At 59.0% G+C, this 16,638-nt stretch overlaps 1 protein-coding gene across 3 annotated transcripts; it reads left to right on the top strand.

Moving 5' to 3' along the window:
* Positions 1-643: 643 nt before the first annotated feature.
* Positions 644-16,603, top strand: LAT2 (linker for activation of T cells family member 2). Of its 3 annotated transcripts, none has more exons than XM_060032226.1 (13): positions 644-787; positions 5,174-5,302; positions 5,765-5,804; positions 9,357-9,400; positions 9,584-9,644; positions 9,872-9,909; positions 10,200-10,235; positions 10,316-10,346; positions 10,907-10,962; positions 12,038-12,100; positions 12,385-12,456; positions 12,913-13,033; positions 15,217-16,603. In XM_060032226.1, exons 2-12 carry the CDS (start codon positions 5,203-5,205, stop codon positions 13,014-13,016), a joined length of 645 nt encoding a protein of 214 aa, XP_059888209.1. In that variant the 5' UTR covers positions 644-787; positions 5,174-5,202; the 3' UTR covers positions 13,017-13,033; positions 15,217-16,603. The 3 variants fall into 3 exon arrangements, with proteins under 3 accessions (XP_059888209.1, XP_059888210.1, XP_069397521.1); XM_069541420.1 differs by lacking the exon at positions 644-787 and adding an exon at positions 3,423-3,611; XM_060032227.1 differs by lacking the exon at positions 10,316-10,346 and having other exon boundaries at positions 10,200-10,215; positions 10,937-10,962.
* The last annotated feature ends 35 nt before the right edge of the window (positions 16,604-16,638 follow it).

The following is a 16,638-nucleotide window of genomic DNA, read 5'->3' as shown; positions in this document are numbered from 1 at the left end:
TCTAGCCGCCCTGGCTGGCTCCACGCCTCTGTGAGCCTCATCTGGAAAATGGGTGTGTGGAGGCTCCCAGGCCTGGCAGAGGAGTCATGGTTGTCCTTCCTTCTGTCCTTCAGCTTGGTCCCTTCCTCTGCTGCCAGGGACTGTCCACTCCTTTGTCCATCTGTCTTTGTCTCTGCCCATTCGTTTGTGATGTCTGCCCTGATATATGTCCGTCTGTGCCCATCCACCCACATCCGATGTTGTGTGTGTGTGTGTGTGTGTATGTGTGTTTCTCATTCTCTCCCTGCACGTATATCTGTGTGTGTGTGTTTTTTCATTGTGGATGTGTATTTCTATGTGTGTGTGTGTGTGTTTTCAGTGTGTCTCTCCGTGTCTTCCTACTCTCTCGCTGCCTGTGCGTGTCTGTGTGCGCTCCCCCATTTCGTTCCCTTTGTCCCTGTCCCGCAGTGTGTGTCACTTCCTCTTTGTGAGACATGTGTTTGTGTGTGTGTATTTAGTGTGAATTTTGTGTGTGTTTGTGTGTCCATGTCTTTCTTTTCTCTCTGTGCCTGTTTGTGTGTGTCTCTCTGTCTCTCTGTCTCTGTCTGTTTGTCTGTCTCTCTGCCTCTGTCTGTTAAGAGCAGAGCCTGTCCGGCAGAGCAGCGGATGTATGAGGGATGATTCAGTGGCTGACAGGAAGCTCGCCGCCTTGCATCCTGCCTGCCAGTGTCTGTGGCACTGACATCGGATCAGGCAGGTGTGTGGGCTCAGGATGAGGTGGCCGCAGTGAGGAGACCCCCGCTCTCAGGTAAGCCTTTTCCAGGGGTGCCTGGAGCCTGGCCCCCAAGGCAGGGGTCCTGAGGCTGTCCCCCCGACACCCCACGGGGTTGGGAGTGGCCCTGCTGGCCCAGCAGGAGCGCTTGGCTGCCCGGCGGGTGGGCTGGAAAGAAGCCGGGATGCCCGGCACCCCCTCCCTTGGCCCCAGCCCTGTCCTGGCGCCCCCAGCTAGCAAGCCCTCGCCCCAGACCCTGTGGCACTAGAGGGGCAGCTGATTCTGGGGCTCTGGCCCCTCTCCCGCCCCGCCTTCCCCGGCCTAGCCTGCACAGCCCTGGGAAGCCCCCCAGGGCGGGTTCCATCACTTCCAGAGTCGGGTGAGGGTCGAGGACAGCAGCTCCGCAGGCCCAGACCCGTGAGCCTTGGTTTCTTCATCTGTAGAATGGGGCTGTAACAACCCTGCCCCAGGGCTGTGGGAGGATGGGAGAGATGCTACAGATAAGCAGAGCCAGGTCCTGCCCCTGGCCTGGAGGAAGAAGCTGTCCCGGCCACCCCGCCCAGCCCCCAGGCTGGCCACCAGCTCTCTGCTGGGGGGCTGAGAAACTGTAGGCCCTGGGGTGCTCTTTGTTTGTTTTTTTAAATTCTATTTTATTTATTTTTTTATACAGCAGTTTCTTATTAGTTATCCATTTTATCCACATCAGTGTATACATGTCAATCCCAATCTCCCAATTCATCCCACCACCACCACCACCACCGCTTTCCCCCCTCGGTGTCCATACGTTTGTTCTCTACATCTGTGTCTCTATTTCTACCCTGCAGACCGGTTCACCTGTACCATTTTTCTAGGTTCTGCATATATGCGTTAATATACGATATTTGTTTTTCTCTTTCTGACTTACTTCGCTCTGTGTGACAGTCTCCAGATGCATCCACATCTCTACAAATGACCTGGGGTGCTCTTGGCACCCTGCTCTGCCTACGGGTGGCCCTGGCCTTCACCATCCCGCACCCGTGCCCGGAACAAGGGCTGCCCCGGTCCCTACCCCGGCCGCCTGAGCATAAGAGCCTCCATTAGAGACCTCTCGGTCAGCCTCATCTGAAAGCCAAGGTTATTTGGGAAAACGGAGCAGAGCCCAGCGGATAAGCCTTTCCAGGGGTCGGACGGGGACCTCTGGGTCCACCCCTACCCCCGCAGCCTGACCTTCGGCCCTGGTGGGCCTCAGTTTCCCCATGTAATACATGAGGAGGGCTGGGAGGCTGGGCAGCAGGGTTGCCAAGGGCCTTTCAGGGTGAGAGGCTGGGTGCAGAGGGTTGCTCAGCCCAGCCCTGAGAGCTTTTCCGCCGTCAGCTTGTTGCAAAACTTGTTCATATGAAAACTGCCCACTTCCCTTTCTGCTATTTTGGCCTGCAGGCCACGGTCTGTGGCGGCCTCCCCTCCCCTCCCCACCCGACTCAGCCCTGTCTGGCCCCTTGGGGCCCTCCTGGGGCTGCCGGGCCTGCCTGCGCCAGGGGCCCAGCCCCTCTCCCTCCGCCCTCCCCTGCCCCACTTGTTCTCAGGCCTGGTTGGGAAAGCAAGGAGAGAGGACAGATTGATTCAGTCTGGGGGGCAGCCACAGAGTTTTCCTCAAATGAGCCTCTCTTTTAAAAAATATTGCATGATTCTTAAAAATGTAATATAAGCAAATATATATATATATATATATATATATATATATATATAATATAAGAAAGGATTTACGTAAAGGAGTGTAGGCCTTGGAGTCAGCCTGCCCTGGGTGTAGATCTTGGTTCTGTGACTGGTCAGCTGTGTGACCTTGGGCAGAATACTCACCTCTCTGGGCCTCCCTCTCCTCCCTTGGAAGAAAGGAGCTGGCATCTCCAAGGTGATGCTACCCGCGTCTGTGACAACCGAAGGGCTGGGGCAACAGCGCTGCTCTCCTTCAGATCCCAGCCCCTCCCAGGGTCCCACCACGATGCCCTGCGTGGTGCAGTAGAGGGGGGTCTCAGGCCTGCATGTCTGGGGGACCCGGCAGGGAGGGCTTCAGGTAGGGTTGACCCACACTGCTCAGTGCGGGCCGTCCAGCCAGCTCTGGCCCCGACAGGATGCGGCTGTCTCTTCCCATCCCACAGGGACCGTGATGATGGCAAGTCACAGTGGTCACAGGCAACCATGTCCCACCGGCCAGCACTAGCACCTTACAGGCATCCTCTCAATGCTGGGCCTCAGGTGGCAACCTGAGTGTTGAGTGTCATTCTTTCCCTCATTTAACAGAGGGGTGACCGAAGGCTGGTGACACTGGGATTCAACAGCTGGGGCAGAATTTGTGTTCTCATACTCCCCTCCCTTCCCTCACCCGGTGCCAGGTCGGTGGAGATGGACCAGGGCTGGGGGCATCCCGAGCGTCTGCAGGGCCAGGAAGCAAGAGGGCTTTCTGATGGTCGGGGTCCTCTGGGAGGGAGGGCAGCAGAGGTCAGCAGCCCAGGTCCCAGGGCCTTGAATGCCAAGCTGAGAGTGTGGACTTGAACCTAGGGTCTTAAGCAGACCCCGGCGGTGGCCAGTGCTGGACCATTGTCCCATGGGTGCAACTCTCCCATGTGTCTGTGCCTGAACCTCCTCTGGGGCAGAAAGAGTCTCTGTCTTGACCAAAGGACAAAGACGTCAAGGGTGGGAGCCCAAGGGAACTGTCCAGACCAGCCAGCTGGAAATAACACCCTCAGCAAGTTTCTCTTCCGGAAACCCCAACCGTGATCCAGGCTGGACGTGCTTGTCCACCCAACGACTCTTTGAGGAACGGCCTGGGTTGATCCCAGTCTTATAGATGAGAAAACTGACGCCAAGAGACCCCGAGGCACAGGCAAGCTTCCCTGCTTCAAGGCCAGATGCTCCCAACCTCACCAGCCTGAGATGGACTTGGGCCTTGGCTGGAGGCCCGGGAGGGAGGCAGCCCCGGGGCAGAACGAGGTGGGGGGGAGGGCGGAGGGTATGCAGCCTGGGAGGGCAGTGCCCAGGCTCGTAGATCCCCTCGGACAACCTCCTGGGGTGATCAGGTCATCCTCTCTCCTCGTGTGGAGGCCGCTGGGTCATGAGGTTTGGGAATGGTCATGTTTCCGCTGACTCACTTGGAGTTTGGGGGAAGGAGAGGTGACTTCTTCATGACGGGCCCCTGACTGGGGCTCAGCCCTGCACGGAGATTCCTTGTCATCTTTGCCACAGGGAATCAGGAAGCTCAGAGCGGCGAGGGGGACGGCCGGGTGCAGTGCAGGCCTCTGGGGAGCCCGGAGCAGGAGGCGGGCAGCACAGAGCTCAGGTCTCCCCAAGCCTTGCTTTCCCCAGCTGGGAAGCAGGGAGAAGGCTCCTCCCAGGTGGGCCGCGGCAGGAGGAACAGGTGTTCACCGAGGGGACACTCAGTAGCGTGGGCTCCACGTGCCCACCACGGGGCACTGCCCTCTCAGGACCCCTGGTTGCCCTCAGCTCTGTCACTGGCATTTGCAAGGGGGGAGCTGAGTCTCTTTATAGTTGTAATGATTCTCCTTGGAGGGCCCCTCAAGAGGGCTGTACTCACCAGGCCCTCCTGTGTGGGTGCCTGTGGCTTTGCTGAGGCCTGGCAGTCACAGCGGGGCCCCGAGGCTGGGACCGGCCACTGACCAAGAAGCAGCCTTTTAGCCCCACCTCCCAGCACATCCCACCACCAGCCACCAAGGTCCATCTGCCCAGGCGCCCTTCTTCCCCTCCTGGTCTCAGGCCCACCTCCTCCAGGAAGCCTTCCTGACCTCCCTCCTTCCATCACCCAGGGCAGGAGGAATCTGGGCAGATGGGTGTTTTAGGAATGGAAATCCCACCCCCAGCTTCCCCAGAGGCCATGGGTGGGAGCGGAGAACCACCCAAGGGTGGATGGGGGCTGCCAGGGGCTCCCAGGCAGAAGGGGCCATGGACTCTGAGGTTGGGGAATAAAGCTGGGCTGGCAGGAGGCAACAGGATGCAGTGGGCGGAGCCAGCGTTAGGGTCTGGAGGCTGGAGTTCAAATCCTGTTTTTCCCCTTAGCAGCTGTGGGATCTCTGGCTTTTGTTTTTCTGTTTGTGAAATGGCTCGAGCCTCTCCCTCAACGGGCAGTTGGGGGGTAAGCGAAGACGTGTGTGGGAGTGTGCACATACATGTGGTGCTGTCTGGCGGGTCTCCAGAACCTTCCAGCACTTAACCAAGAGTTGATGATGGCCCTGGGAGCCCGGGGTGCAGGTTGGGGGTCAGATGGGGGAACAGGGCTGGTTCTGTCCCTGCCTGGTCCCAGAGCAGGCAGGGGAGGTGATGCTGGGCTCAGCTGTGGGGTTGGCAGGGGACAGTGGGGGCCAGAAACCTGGGGTTCCTGGAGGGGGCGGCCCTGCAGCCTCCACCCCAGCTCACAGTGCCCCCACGTTGCAGCCCTGCAGGAAGAGTGGCCAGGAGTGGACATGAGTGTGGACACGGAGCTGCTGTGGTCGGGGGCGGCCCTACTGCTGCTGCTGCTGGGGGCGGCGGCCGGCCTGTGTGTGCGCTGCTCCCCCCGTGCAGGTAAAGGCTGGGGTCACAGGTGCGAGGGAGGGGCGTGCGGTGTACCCAGCGAGCCACTCAGGCCCAGACCTGGCTGCAGTCGGAAGGGGCAGTCAGATAAGCCTCAGGAGGCAGAAGTGAACCCCAGGGGCCTGGGTTTCTCCTCTGAAGACAATGGGTCTGGCTCGCTGGGGGCTTTGGTTCTGCTGGGTCAAGGGCGTGTGTCTGGGGCCGATGGACTGCGCTGGACAAGCGTGGGGAGGGGGGCTGGGCTGCCTGCGTCCGCCTTCTCCACGCTCCGCGTTCCTAAATAAATGGTGAGCAACCCCTGCCAGTGTCAGGTGGCCCCCAGTGATCGGTGGCTTAGCCCGCACGTCCGGTCTGAGGCCTGCACAGGGCACAGGGGAGACACGATGGTTGGGCCTCAGATCTCAGTTCCCACCTGGCCCCGGGACGCTTGCTAATCTGGTCCTGTTCTTGCAGGTGCAAAGAGGTCCGAGAAAATCTATGAGCAGAGGAGCCTGTGAGTGTCTCAGTGTCCCCAGCACGGTGACACTGTGTGCCCTGGGCATGGGTGTCCATGTGGGCATCCCCTCGGGCACCGCCACGCCCCACCCCTAACCCTTCACTCACACCTCCTCCGTGCCGGGCTCTAGTGGGTTCTAAGCAGTTAGGGGAGGGCGAGGGGGTGCCCAGGGGCTGTTCGGACCTGGCCCCAGCCTGGTCGGGGAGGGCTGGGGATGCCACAGGAGGGGAGGAGGGGATGCCACTCTCCAGCTAGCCCAGGAGCATCTCCAGAAATCCCCGCAGTGACCCCAGCCCTGGGGAGCGTGCTGTGCCGGTGCTGGAGGTCGACAGAGGAATCCCACCCTCCCGGGGCAGTGAGGGGAACAGAGACCGGGCGCTGTGTCCGAGTCTCCCCTGGAAAACACTAAAGGACCTCAGGGGAGGATATGGGTGTGAAACTTGGGGGACCAGGGAAGGCCTCCTGGAGGAGGCGGGAGGGATTTTAAGAGAGAAAGAAGGCGAAAGGGGACATCCAGAGAGAGAGGAAATGGTGTGGGCATTTGCCGATGTCGGGCCGGGGTGGACACTGTCTTGGGGATGAGGTGGTCGCTGTGAGCATGTCTTGAGAGAGATCAGCTGAATGCGGAGAAAGAAGAGTCTTGACTGTGGAGAGAGACCTTGGCCTTTGTCCTAAGGGCCAAAGGGAGCCACGGGAGAGCTGGAAGCAGGGCAGTGGGGGTGAGATGAAACGGGGCCACTGACCCCAGGCAGAGTTGCAGGACCTGGGCAGGAGGGAGTTCCAGGCACCTTGGGGACAGGCTGGCCGTTCTGTGAGCCGTGGGAGGGTCAGCAGTGCTGGGCACTGCAGATCGGGGGGCAACCCAAGAACAACTCGAGGCAGGAGGGCAGCAGCCAGTGGTGTCCTTACAGTGCCTGGTGGAGGGCTCTGAGACCCGCGTGCACACACGTGCACAGGCCTGCATGCCCACTCGCACCCACAGGCTCCCCCAGCACTCGCTCATGCGTGCACTTCTCACACGCACGGCACTCGCTTGCACGCCTGGGCAGGCACTCACATACAAACTCACACACACACCCTCTCTCATTTCCTTTTGCAACTGAAAAACCACAGAGATTTGAAAATAGAATTTTCCCATCCATGCCCACTCCTGGGGCCGGGGCTGGACTTTCCAAGGCTTTTGGGGCCACTTGGTCCTCTGGCTCGCCAGCCCATAACCTCCACCAGGGCTGGGCTGGGCTCCCCTAGTGCCCACCCACACCCCTGCCCCAGGGCAAGTTCCTCAGTATCTTCCCTCTCCCCTCCTCCCTTAGTCCCTGCCCACTCCAGGCCCCTGATTAATCTTAGAACCGAAGATAGTCAGAGGCACAAGTTAAACCTCCTCACGTGGGAGGTGGGAAAACTAGGCCTAAGTGGGAGGAGCTGGGAGGGGAGACTTGGGCTCTCCCCACCTCACTTGGGTTCAGTCCTATCAGCCTGTGTGTGCCAGGCCCAGCTCCTGCTTCATTTCCTCTGGGAAGCCATGCCTGACTCTCTTCTGTGGTTTTAGGGCATCATTCCTAAATCAGATCACTCTGACCCCCAGGCTGGAAGGCTGGGGCAGGTCACCATTCTGGTCCAGGGGAGGAACCCAAAATGGTTTAATGATTAGCTAATCTGATCCACTATCCTTAGCAGTGGCTTTCATTCCCAAGGGCATTTCATGGTCCAAAGTGGCAGCTAGAGCTCCAGCCCTCATCTCTGCCTTCCAGGCAGTAAGTAGTAAGAATGAAGGAAAAGGACAGAAATGGGGCATCCCAGTTAGCAGTGCCTCCTTAAAGGAGTTTTCCTGAAGGCCCAACAACCTTGGCTTTGCATGTCATTAACCAGAATTATATGGTCACACATAAATGCAAGGGAGGCTGGGAAATATAGCCTTTTATTAAAAATTGAGGTAACACTGGTTTATAACATTATATAAGTTTCATGTGTACGACATTATATTTCTACTTCTGTATACCCTACATTGAGCTCACCAACAAAAATTTAGTTTCCATCTATCCCTTCACCCATTTTGCTCTCCCCACCCCTGGTAACCACAGGTAACCACTATTCTGTTCTCTGTATCTATGTGTTTGTTTTTGTTTGGTTTAGTCATTTATTTTGGGCTTTTTTGTTTGTTTCTTTTTTATATTCCACATATGAATGAAATCATACAGAATTTTTCTTTCTCTGTTTGACTTATTTTACTTAGCATAATTCCCTCAAGGTCCATCCATGTTGTCACAAATGGCAAGGTTTCGTCTTTTTTATGGCTGAATCGTATTCCAGTGTGTATATATATACCACATCCTCTTTATCCATTCATCTGTTGATGGGCACCTAGGTTGTTTCCATGTCTTGACTATTGTAAATAGTGCTGCAATGAACATACGGGTGCATATATCTTTTCAAATTAGTTATTTTGTATTCTTTAGATAAATACCCAGGAGTGGGATTGCTGGCTCATATGGTAGCTCTATTCTTAGTTTTTTGAGGAATCTCTATACTGTGTTTATCGTGGCTGCACCAATTTACATTCCCCTCAACAGTGCCCAAGGGTTTCCTTTCCTCCACATCCTCACCAACCCTTGTTATTTCTTCTCTTTTTGATAATGGTCGTCCTAACAGGTGTGAGGTGTTACTTCATCACGGTTCTGATTTGCATTTATTTCCCTCATAATTAGTGATGGTGAGCAGCTTTTCACGTGTCTGTTGGCCATCTGTATGTCTTCTTTGGAAAAGTGTCTATTCAGTTCCTCTGCCCATTTTTTAATCAGGTTGTTTTTTTGTTGTTGAGTTAATTATATATTATGTTATAAGGGGTATTAACCCCGTATTGGATATATCATTTGCAAATACCTTCTCCCAATCGGTACGTTGTCTTTTTGTTCTGTCGATGATTTCCTTTGTTGAGCAGAAGGTTTCTAGTTTGAGGTAGTCCCATTTATTGGGAAGTACAGTCCTTTGGATGGGTATGTGGCTGTCTAAATGAAAATCAGGGTTCTGTTTCAAAGGAAGAAGGTGATGGTTAGATACCTGGCTGTGTCTGCTAAGCCTTGAAGTTGCCTCATCAGGTACTGGGGAGTAAATGGCGTGTGTGAACAACTTAAGAGGACCGTGCTCTCTTAGGAACGTTAAACACTCCTGGGATGGCAGGTGGTGGGAGCAGCCTCTTTGTTGCTCCTGGCTGACGTCACTGCCAGGTCCCTGAGCAGCTGCCCCAGCCCTGCCCACAGACTCTCCTGGGCATCCCCAGGGGTCCTGGGGAGGCTCTGTGGGGGCATATGTCTGGCTGGCAGCTGGCTTCAGCGCAGGGCCATGTGAGAAGTGTGGGCGCGCGGTGGGCAGGCAGGGAAGCACTCTAGAGAAGGGGTGCATCAGGAAGCCCTGGATCTGAGTCCTGGGGGGCTGGCAGCCCCTCCTCACTCTCGCCCTGGTCTGTCCCTCCCTGTCCGTCTGTCCTGCCCCTCTGTCCCTGGGGCTGTGGGAGGCCAGGCCCTGGCTCAGCACAGCTCCATGTGTTTCCAGGCAAGAGAATCAGCAGAACTTTGCAGTGGCCCGGACCTATACCCGTGAGTCCCCAGACAGAAGGGTCCAGGGCTGGGCTTGGGATTGGGAGTGTCCACATCAAAGTCCCTTTCGTCCCCATTGTTCTGAGGCTGTGGCCAGGCCTGATCTAGTGGGGTGATGGGGTGAGGGGGCTGTGCTGGGCAGCTGGCCTGGGGGCCCAGCCAACACCCCGTCAACCTTTGCAGTGGTCAGGGAGCCCTGGCCAGGGCCCCTGGTGGACACGGCCTCCAACGCGGCATCAGCAAGGTAGGAAGGAGCCCCTGTCCCAGCCCCACGGGAGGCAATGAGGTGGGCCCCAGGGTCCCCACCTGGCTGAGCCCAGGCCAAGACCTTGCTCCTTCCTCGGACCTCAGAGCCCCAGTTCTGATTCTGAGGGCCCTACCGGGGGGCTGTGGGACTGTGGCCTCCAGACCCCCAGGAAACCCGGGGCCTTCTCCCAGCCCCTCCTTAGCCTCTGCCCCACTCCCGTGCAGGAAGGACAAGCTGCTGCAGTTCTCCCCCAGCCTCGAGGGTGAGTGCCCTGGGACACAGGGTTGGGGGCAGGGGCGAGGTGGGACGGAGATGGGTGAATACCTGGTGGGACAGGTACTGAGCAGGAAGCCTTCCCAGAGGAGAGACGCTGTGAGCTGGGCTGGGAGGCCCAATGGGGCTGGCCCAGCAGGGGGAGGGGACGGAGAGCAGGTGTGAGGGCGTGAAGATTGGAAACACCTAGGCTTCTTCCTCCCGTGGTCACAGCTGGGAGGAGGCGGGGGCTGGGGAACCAGCATTGAGCCAACCCAACAGGCCTGGCCTTTCTTCCAGAGTCTTCATCCTCCAGGTACCAGAACTTCAGCAAAGGTAGGTGGGCTCCATGGAGGAGGGCGCCGCAGTGGGGCATACAGCCCGCGCTCAGGCCTGATTCTCGCCTCCTCCTGCAGGAAGTAGACGCACATCAGATGCATCCTACATGTGAGCGGGCTTCTCCGGGCCCTGGCCACCCCCTCGCCCCGCCGCCCGCCCTGCCTGCCCTGCCCGCAGCCTCCTTACGTGAGAAAGGCCTCCTGCCCTGGAACCCGCTGGCCCAGGCAGGCTCTCTGTAGCTGTTTCCCTCAGATGACCGTAGCTTTGGGGGGGCTGAGGACAGGGACAGGAAGGAGCCCTGCTCTGTTTGGGGGTGGGGGAGGCCGTTGGGGGACCTCATCCTGCACCACCCGGTCAGAGACGAGTTCCACCGACCCTCAGATAGGAAGGGCCCCCAGGACGTCTCCTCATCTCACGGTTGGGCAAACTGTGGCCCAGGGCAGGAGGTAACTTGCATAAGGCCACACGGTGAGGTGGCTGGAGCCAGGGCAGCTCAGGGGTGCAGGGAAGCAGGGTGGGAGGATCGGGGGAGACCCTGGCAGGGCCCTCCGCAGGCTCTGGGGCAGTGACGGCCGGAGCAGCCCTGGCCTCACTGCCTGCTCAGGAAGCTCCCGGCCCGACCATGGGCCTGCCCAGCAGTTGGTGCTGTGTCTATGTTTTCTTGCCAGACACCCCTTCGCCATGGACTATTTTGATAGTGGGCGGTTCCAGAAGCCCCCGGAAGGTGAGGCAAAGGTCGATGAAGGGGAGAGGGAGGCGGTGGCCTGGGAGCGCAGCTTCAGAAGTCACACCCCCGGGGCGGGGCCAGAGGTGGCGGGAGGATGTAAAGCAGGAGGCCAGGCCCAGGTTTAGGTGGCTGGAGGGGGCTGGGCGGGGGGACCTGGGGGAGGCTGGCCCTGTGGAGGGAAGGAGGGAAGGGATGGGCGGGAAGAGAGGGTAGGGGGGCCAGAAGGGGAGCTGAGGGCAGGCGCAGGGGGCAGGCTGGTCCCCTTGTCATCCAGGCCCCTCTCAAGGCTGGGCACACAGGGGACCTTGAAGAAAGGCCCTGGACCGGTCAGCCTTGTTGACAAACGCTGAGCCCTCCAGGCTCCGAGGATACTGGCACCCTTTGTGAAGAGCAAAGGTGCTCCTAACACCTTTGCTCTACAGAAACTGAGAACTGAGGGTGGGCAGTGCCTGCTGAGAGGTGCACAGGGCTGGGCTCCTGCCTGGGCCGGGCTGGGGTGAGAGGTGGGGGGGTCCTTTTCTCCCCGCTGCGTTTCTAAATTGGGGAGAGGCCCTCACTTCTCAGAGCCTCTTCGACACAGATGGACGCAGGGTGGGGTGGCGTTTAGAGCTCAGCTTCCCCGTTGGGGGGTTGGGGGGGGAATACCGGGGTACCAGGCTCTGATATGCCACAACCAGCCTAGGCCCCCGGACAAAGGACCCTCAGCCCACCCCACTGCCTGAAGGGTTAGGCAGGTTCCTGTCCCCTGGGCCCCCAGCGGCTCTCCCTGCCCCTCTTTGCCCCATAGAGATGGGCCTCCCTTCTCTGACTGTCCCTCGTGGGCCTGACTGCACCCCCCCACACCCCCTAATCTCCCCTCCCCAGGGCATTCAGGGGAAGACAGAGAAGGAGCCCAGGGTGGAGGCTGCTGGAGCCAGGCCAGCACCCATTAAGAAGCTTGTCCAGGAGAATGTTCGAGGCCCCGGGGGACCCAGAGGGCTGGGGGCTTGATGAGACAGAGGGAGAGAGGAAGGGCCAGGCCTGTCGGGCAGGGCCCACCAGCATCCGGCGCCCTCTCCTCTCTCCCTGGCAGATGAAGATGACACCAATTCCTATGAGAACGTGCTCATCTGTGAGCCAAAGAAAACCGAATCAGGTGAGGCTGCCCTCCCCGGAGCAGGGCAGGGAGGCCCTGCTAGGCCAGGCCCGCCTGCCCCGCTGAGCTCTGAAGTCCCCGCTGCACGGTTCACCAATATCAGACCCTGTGTCCGGGAGGAGTCCCCATCAGTCCTGGACTCTCCCTCCCTCCCTCGAGGGGCCTGCCCAGCACGAGGACACAGGCTGCCCCTCGGGAGGGGTGGACGTGGCACCTCTCTGGCCTAAGGGCTGGCCATGGTGGCTGCCCCTCTGCCAGCCCCTCCCCCGGTGTCCTCCCTGCAGGGGACGAGGAGTCTGAGGGTTATCAGAACTCAGCATCCATCCGGCAGTGGCGGGAGTCCAGGAGAGTCGTGGGTATGCGGCCGGAGCCCCGGTGCTTCCAAACGGTCACCTTCAGCAGGCTCAGAGGGGCCAGGCCTGGGACAGACAGTCGAGGGGAGGGGGAGAGAGGGGAGCTTAGGGGATCTGGCTGGGAGGGCAAGGCCGGGTGGGCTCCCCTACGGCCAGTCCAGCTGATTCCACAGCGAAGCTTCTGGCACATCAGCGGCTGCAGAGGCTCGAACTGTGCCAGGACCCCCCTCAGCAACACCATGGCCTCCTGAGGTTGGGTCCTCCTGGCCGGCTGCCCATCCAGCCGCACGCACGGCATCGCACTTGCCCTGCTCCCCGCAGGACGCACCTCTGGCAAATCCCAGAGAGGACGGGACAGACACACCATCCAGTGTAGCCTTTCCTGCGGGCGGTGTGGGGGCGGGAACAGGGCTGGGCATGTGCGTGTGAACCCTCTGACCATCTGCCCGCGGGTCGCAGAGCCGGTCCCGAGGGAAGCACCTCCCTACCCGGTAGGAAGCCCAGACGAGGACGACGGGGAGCCCGATTACGTGAATGGGGACGTGGCAGCCATCAAAGCCTAGAGAAGCCCTGGAGGAAGGTACGGTCCAGGGTGGGGGCTGCACGGGCCTAAGGGGCTGCGCTCCCAGGGAGAAGCAGAGCTGGGGCGGGAGGAGCCACAGCAGGGACCATGGGGCAGCACCCACGGATGCTGAAACGGGGTGGTTCCTCGGGGCGCTGGGACGCCGCCCTGGGTGCTGGGCCTCTCGAGCGGTCCCTGCCCACCCCCCGCTCCTGTGGCTGGTGTGGGGAGGTGACAGACCCACGGTGGACACAAAGTCTCAGGCCCAGGGCGTGTCAGGCAGGGCAGGCTGGTGAGTCATGGGGTGAGAAGGTGGGCTCTGGGTGGGCCTCTGCAACCTTGGGCGAGAGACTTCACCTCCCTCGACCCATTTCCTTGCTTGCAACCTGCAGCTACTGGGACCCGTGTCTTGACAACACGCACAAGGCATAGCACGGAAAACAGGACGAGTTGGACTCAGGGATGGGGCGGGATCGGGAGGAAATGGTGCCAAGTGCTCACACGCACCGTCTCTTGGCGCCCCCAAGGCTCAGAGTGGACAAGCCACCTGCCCGAGGCCCCACTTAGAGCGAGTGGAGGAGGGAACGGTCCCCCAGGCGCTCAGATGTCGGAGCCCAGGCCCTGCCTCACGGGGAGCAGGTCCCGATGTGGGGGACACGGGCAGTCCTCTCAGCGGGCGGCCGGTCTGGGCCGTTTGAGAACGAGCAGCAGGATCGGTGGTAGCAGTTTAAGCCCAGCGGGCAGAGCCCGGGGTTCATTCATTCACCCAGTAGCTAGAGGGCCCCTGCCAGGGGCAAGTCCTGCCTTAGGGGCTGGGGACACAGTGATGAACAGAAGACACACAATCCCTGTCCGATTAGAACTTCCGTTCTGGTGGGAGAGAGAGAACATAACCAGCTGGAAGAGAAGAGGAGAGAAATGCAGCGCGTTAGGACTGCAGGCGTGGGAAGGGGCAGGGAGCAACGTGGGGTGGGGAGAGGTGGTGCCGTGATTCAAGCCGGGAGACAGCGCAGCTTTTCTGAGCTCCACTCCTCGCCCCTCTGGGGACAGGAAGGACACCCAGGCAGAGGGACTGGCAAAGACCCCCGGCAGGAATCTGCGTCTGATAATGTGTGTGGGCAGACAGAGTGATGGGGGAGCATCGGCAGAGGTGGAGGGCGGCGGCGGGAGGTGTGCAGGGCCAGCACCTGGGTTTTCCTGAGATGGGGCAGGCGAAGGTCTGGAACAGAAGAATGACTTGTTTCTAAAGGATCGCTGGCCTCCGCGTAGAGGGGATGCGGTGGAGGCAGGGAGACCGGTGCGCTCAGGCAGGAATCCAGCGACTGTTTGTGGAGCGATGGGGCTCACTGATGCGCGGCGTGTCGGCTGCCCGGTAGAGCGAGGACTTGAGGAGGCCTGCAGGGGTTTGCCTGAGTAATGAGAGGGTATCGCTGCCAGCAACTGAGATCAGGGAGGCTACAGGCGGGGCGGGTTTTGTGGGCAAGGCCGGTTTATTTCTGGGCCTGTTAAATTGGAGATGCCGTGCAGGAGGATGTATGAAATGGGCAGTTAGAGATCTGCGCCTGGATTCAGGGACAGGCAGGAGTGGAGAGGCTGTGCAGGTTCTTCAGACGAAAGAAACTGAGTATGTTGTACGCTGACAAACGATATGGGAGGTTCGAGTCTGGGTCGGCTACGGCTGGCTGGAATTTACACCTGGGACCCCGCACACAGAAGGGACTGAACTCCACGGGCTGGGGCCCACAGCAGCCCGACAGGACTGCAGAGGCCCAATCCCTATATTCTAGCAGGTGGAAGGGCTGCCAGGCAAGGGGAAAGGCGGAGTGGAGTTAGGGCCCAGTACCCCAGTCAGGTCCCTTCTGGGTTCGAGGGGAGAGGACGCAGCTCAATGGTACTGGTCCCAGGACACGTGCGGGGGAAAGCCACCAGCTGCTGTGCAGAGGGTGTTCCTGCACCCAAGGCATGTCAGAATAACTCGGGCCTCGGCCAGAACCGAGCAGTCAGGACTTCAAACAAAAAGCAGACGCTCCTGGAATAAGAAACATGCTTAAGGCTGCTTGACGGCGGGTTCTCTGCTCACTGGACTCTGACCAATGTGCATCCTCCCCGACCCGTGCCGGCTGCTCCGGGGCTGAGGGGACAAAGCGTCAGGCCAGGCAAACCTTTCCCTCTTTAACAAATACTTTTCCTTTTCATTGAAGGAGCCAGGGAACCATATACTGCCTCCCCAGGGTCCCTTCTCCAGAGCTGCTCAACTTCTAGACCCCCTACGGCTACTCCTGGGAGGGGCACCAATGCACCCTGAGGACCAGCCAGCCAGCCACGGGGTACCCAGCCCGGGAAAGGACAGTTACGCATGGAGCCGCCCTCTGACCGGCTCCCACGGGCAAGGCAGGAGCCTGGGGCCGAGGGCAGCTCCCGCTGTGGTCAGATGCCCAGGACTCAGGGCAGTCGCATCCCTTTAACCGCATTTAAAACATCATACTACATGGGTGTTCGTGTCCTTTTTTGCTTTGGATTTTGATCCCAAATTGCTTACTAATGTTGGTTGCTGGGATCCTTGTGCGTGGTGGATAAGCTTGTACAGTTAATTTATATAGGTGGAGTTGTATTTAATATTCTGCGTTTCAGAGTAGAGGTTGTGTCCATCTTGTCTCCTGTAAGCATTACACGTACTTAACTTCAGCAGAGTTACGGGGAGCCTTGGCGCTCCTTTCTTTGGCCCTCCGTTGACCGAATCAGAGATGATGCCACGGCCACCTTCATGACCCTTCAGCAGGAGTGTCTGCTGTGGACGGAGCACGTCACGGTTCTGGGGAAGGGGCAGGCGGAGTGGAGTGGCCTGGAGCCTCAGCTGATTGGGCAGAAACAGGACCGTCTCATGGGAAGGACGGGGTCCAAGGGACCTCCTGAGTCAGAGAAGCCAGAGTCAGGGAAACAAAATGCCTCCTCCAACCGAAACATCTCAATAAACCGTTCCAGTTCAAGGGCAGCGATTCTCCCGTCTGCTTTCCCTGCTTCACGTAGAACCTTCTAAGGCAATGAAAGTCAGGCTTCTTGTTTCATAGAAAGGGACCCTGAGGCCTAGAGAGACAGAAGGCTGGGGACAAGAACTTGGTCCCTGAGTCCAACCCTCTTTCCAGAGGCTGCACCGATTCTATGAGACGAAGTTAATGCTGCAAGTTAGGAAGTTAGAAGAGAAAACATCTAGAACACAGCTGTTGGCCACTTGTCTCTTCACACCCCGCAGTCCTGGCCTCACGACGTGGAGAGGACAGCTTAGGCCTGAGCACAGGTGTGGTGGGGCTGCAGTGAGGCTCCAGCGGGAGGGGGTCCTGCCCCGCTGTCACTGAGTGTGGGAAGCTGGGGTCTCACTTTGCACCATGGGCACGAGCATCCCTTCGCCTCACAAGGGTCCCAAGGCTCCAGACAAAAGATAAGAGTGAGAAGGTAGGGAATTCCCCTGGCGGCCCAGTGGTTAGGACTCGGTGCCTTCACTGCAGGGGCCTGGGTGAGAGCCCTGGTTGGGGAAGTAAGATCCCGCAAGCCGCTTGCCAAAAAACAAAACAAAACAAACAATTGAGACGGTATGCCGAAGTATTTTTGTAAACCTTCACCCTGCA

Source organism: Delphinus delphis, chromosome 15 (assembly GCF_949987515.2).
Source record: "Delphinus delphis chromosome 15, mDelDel1.2, whole genome shotgun sequence".
NCBI lineage: Eukaryota > Metazoa > Chordata > Mammalia > Artiodactyla > Delphinidae > Delphinus > Delphinus delphis.
This window is presented reverse-complemented; position numbering and strand designations above follow the sequence as displayed.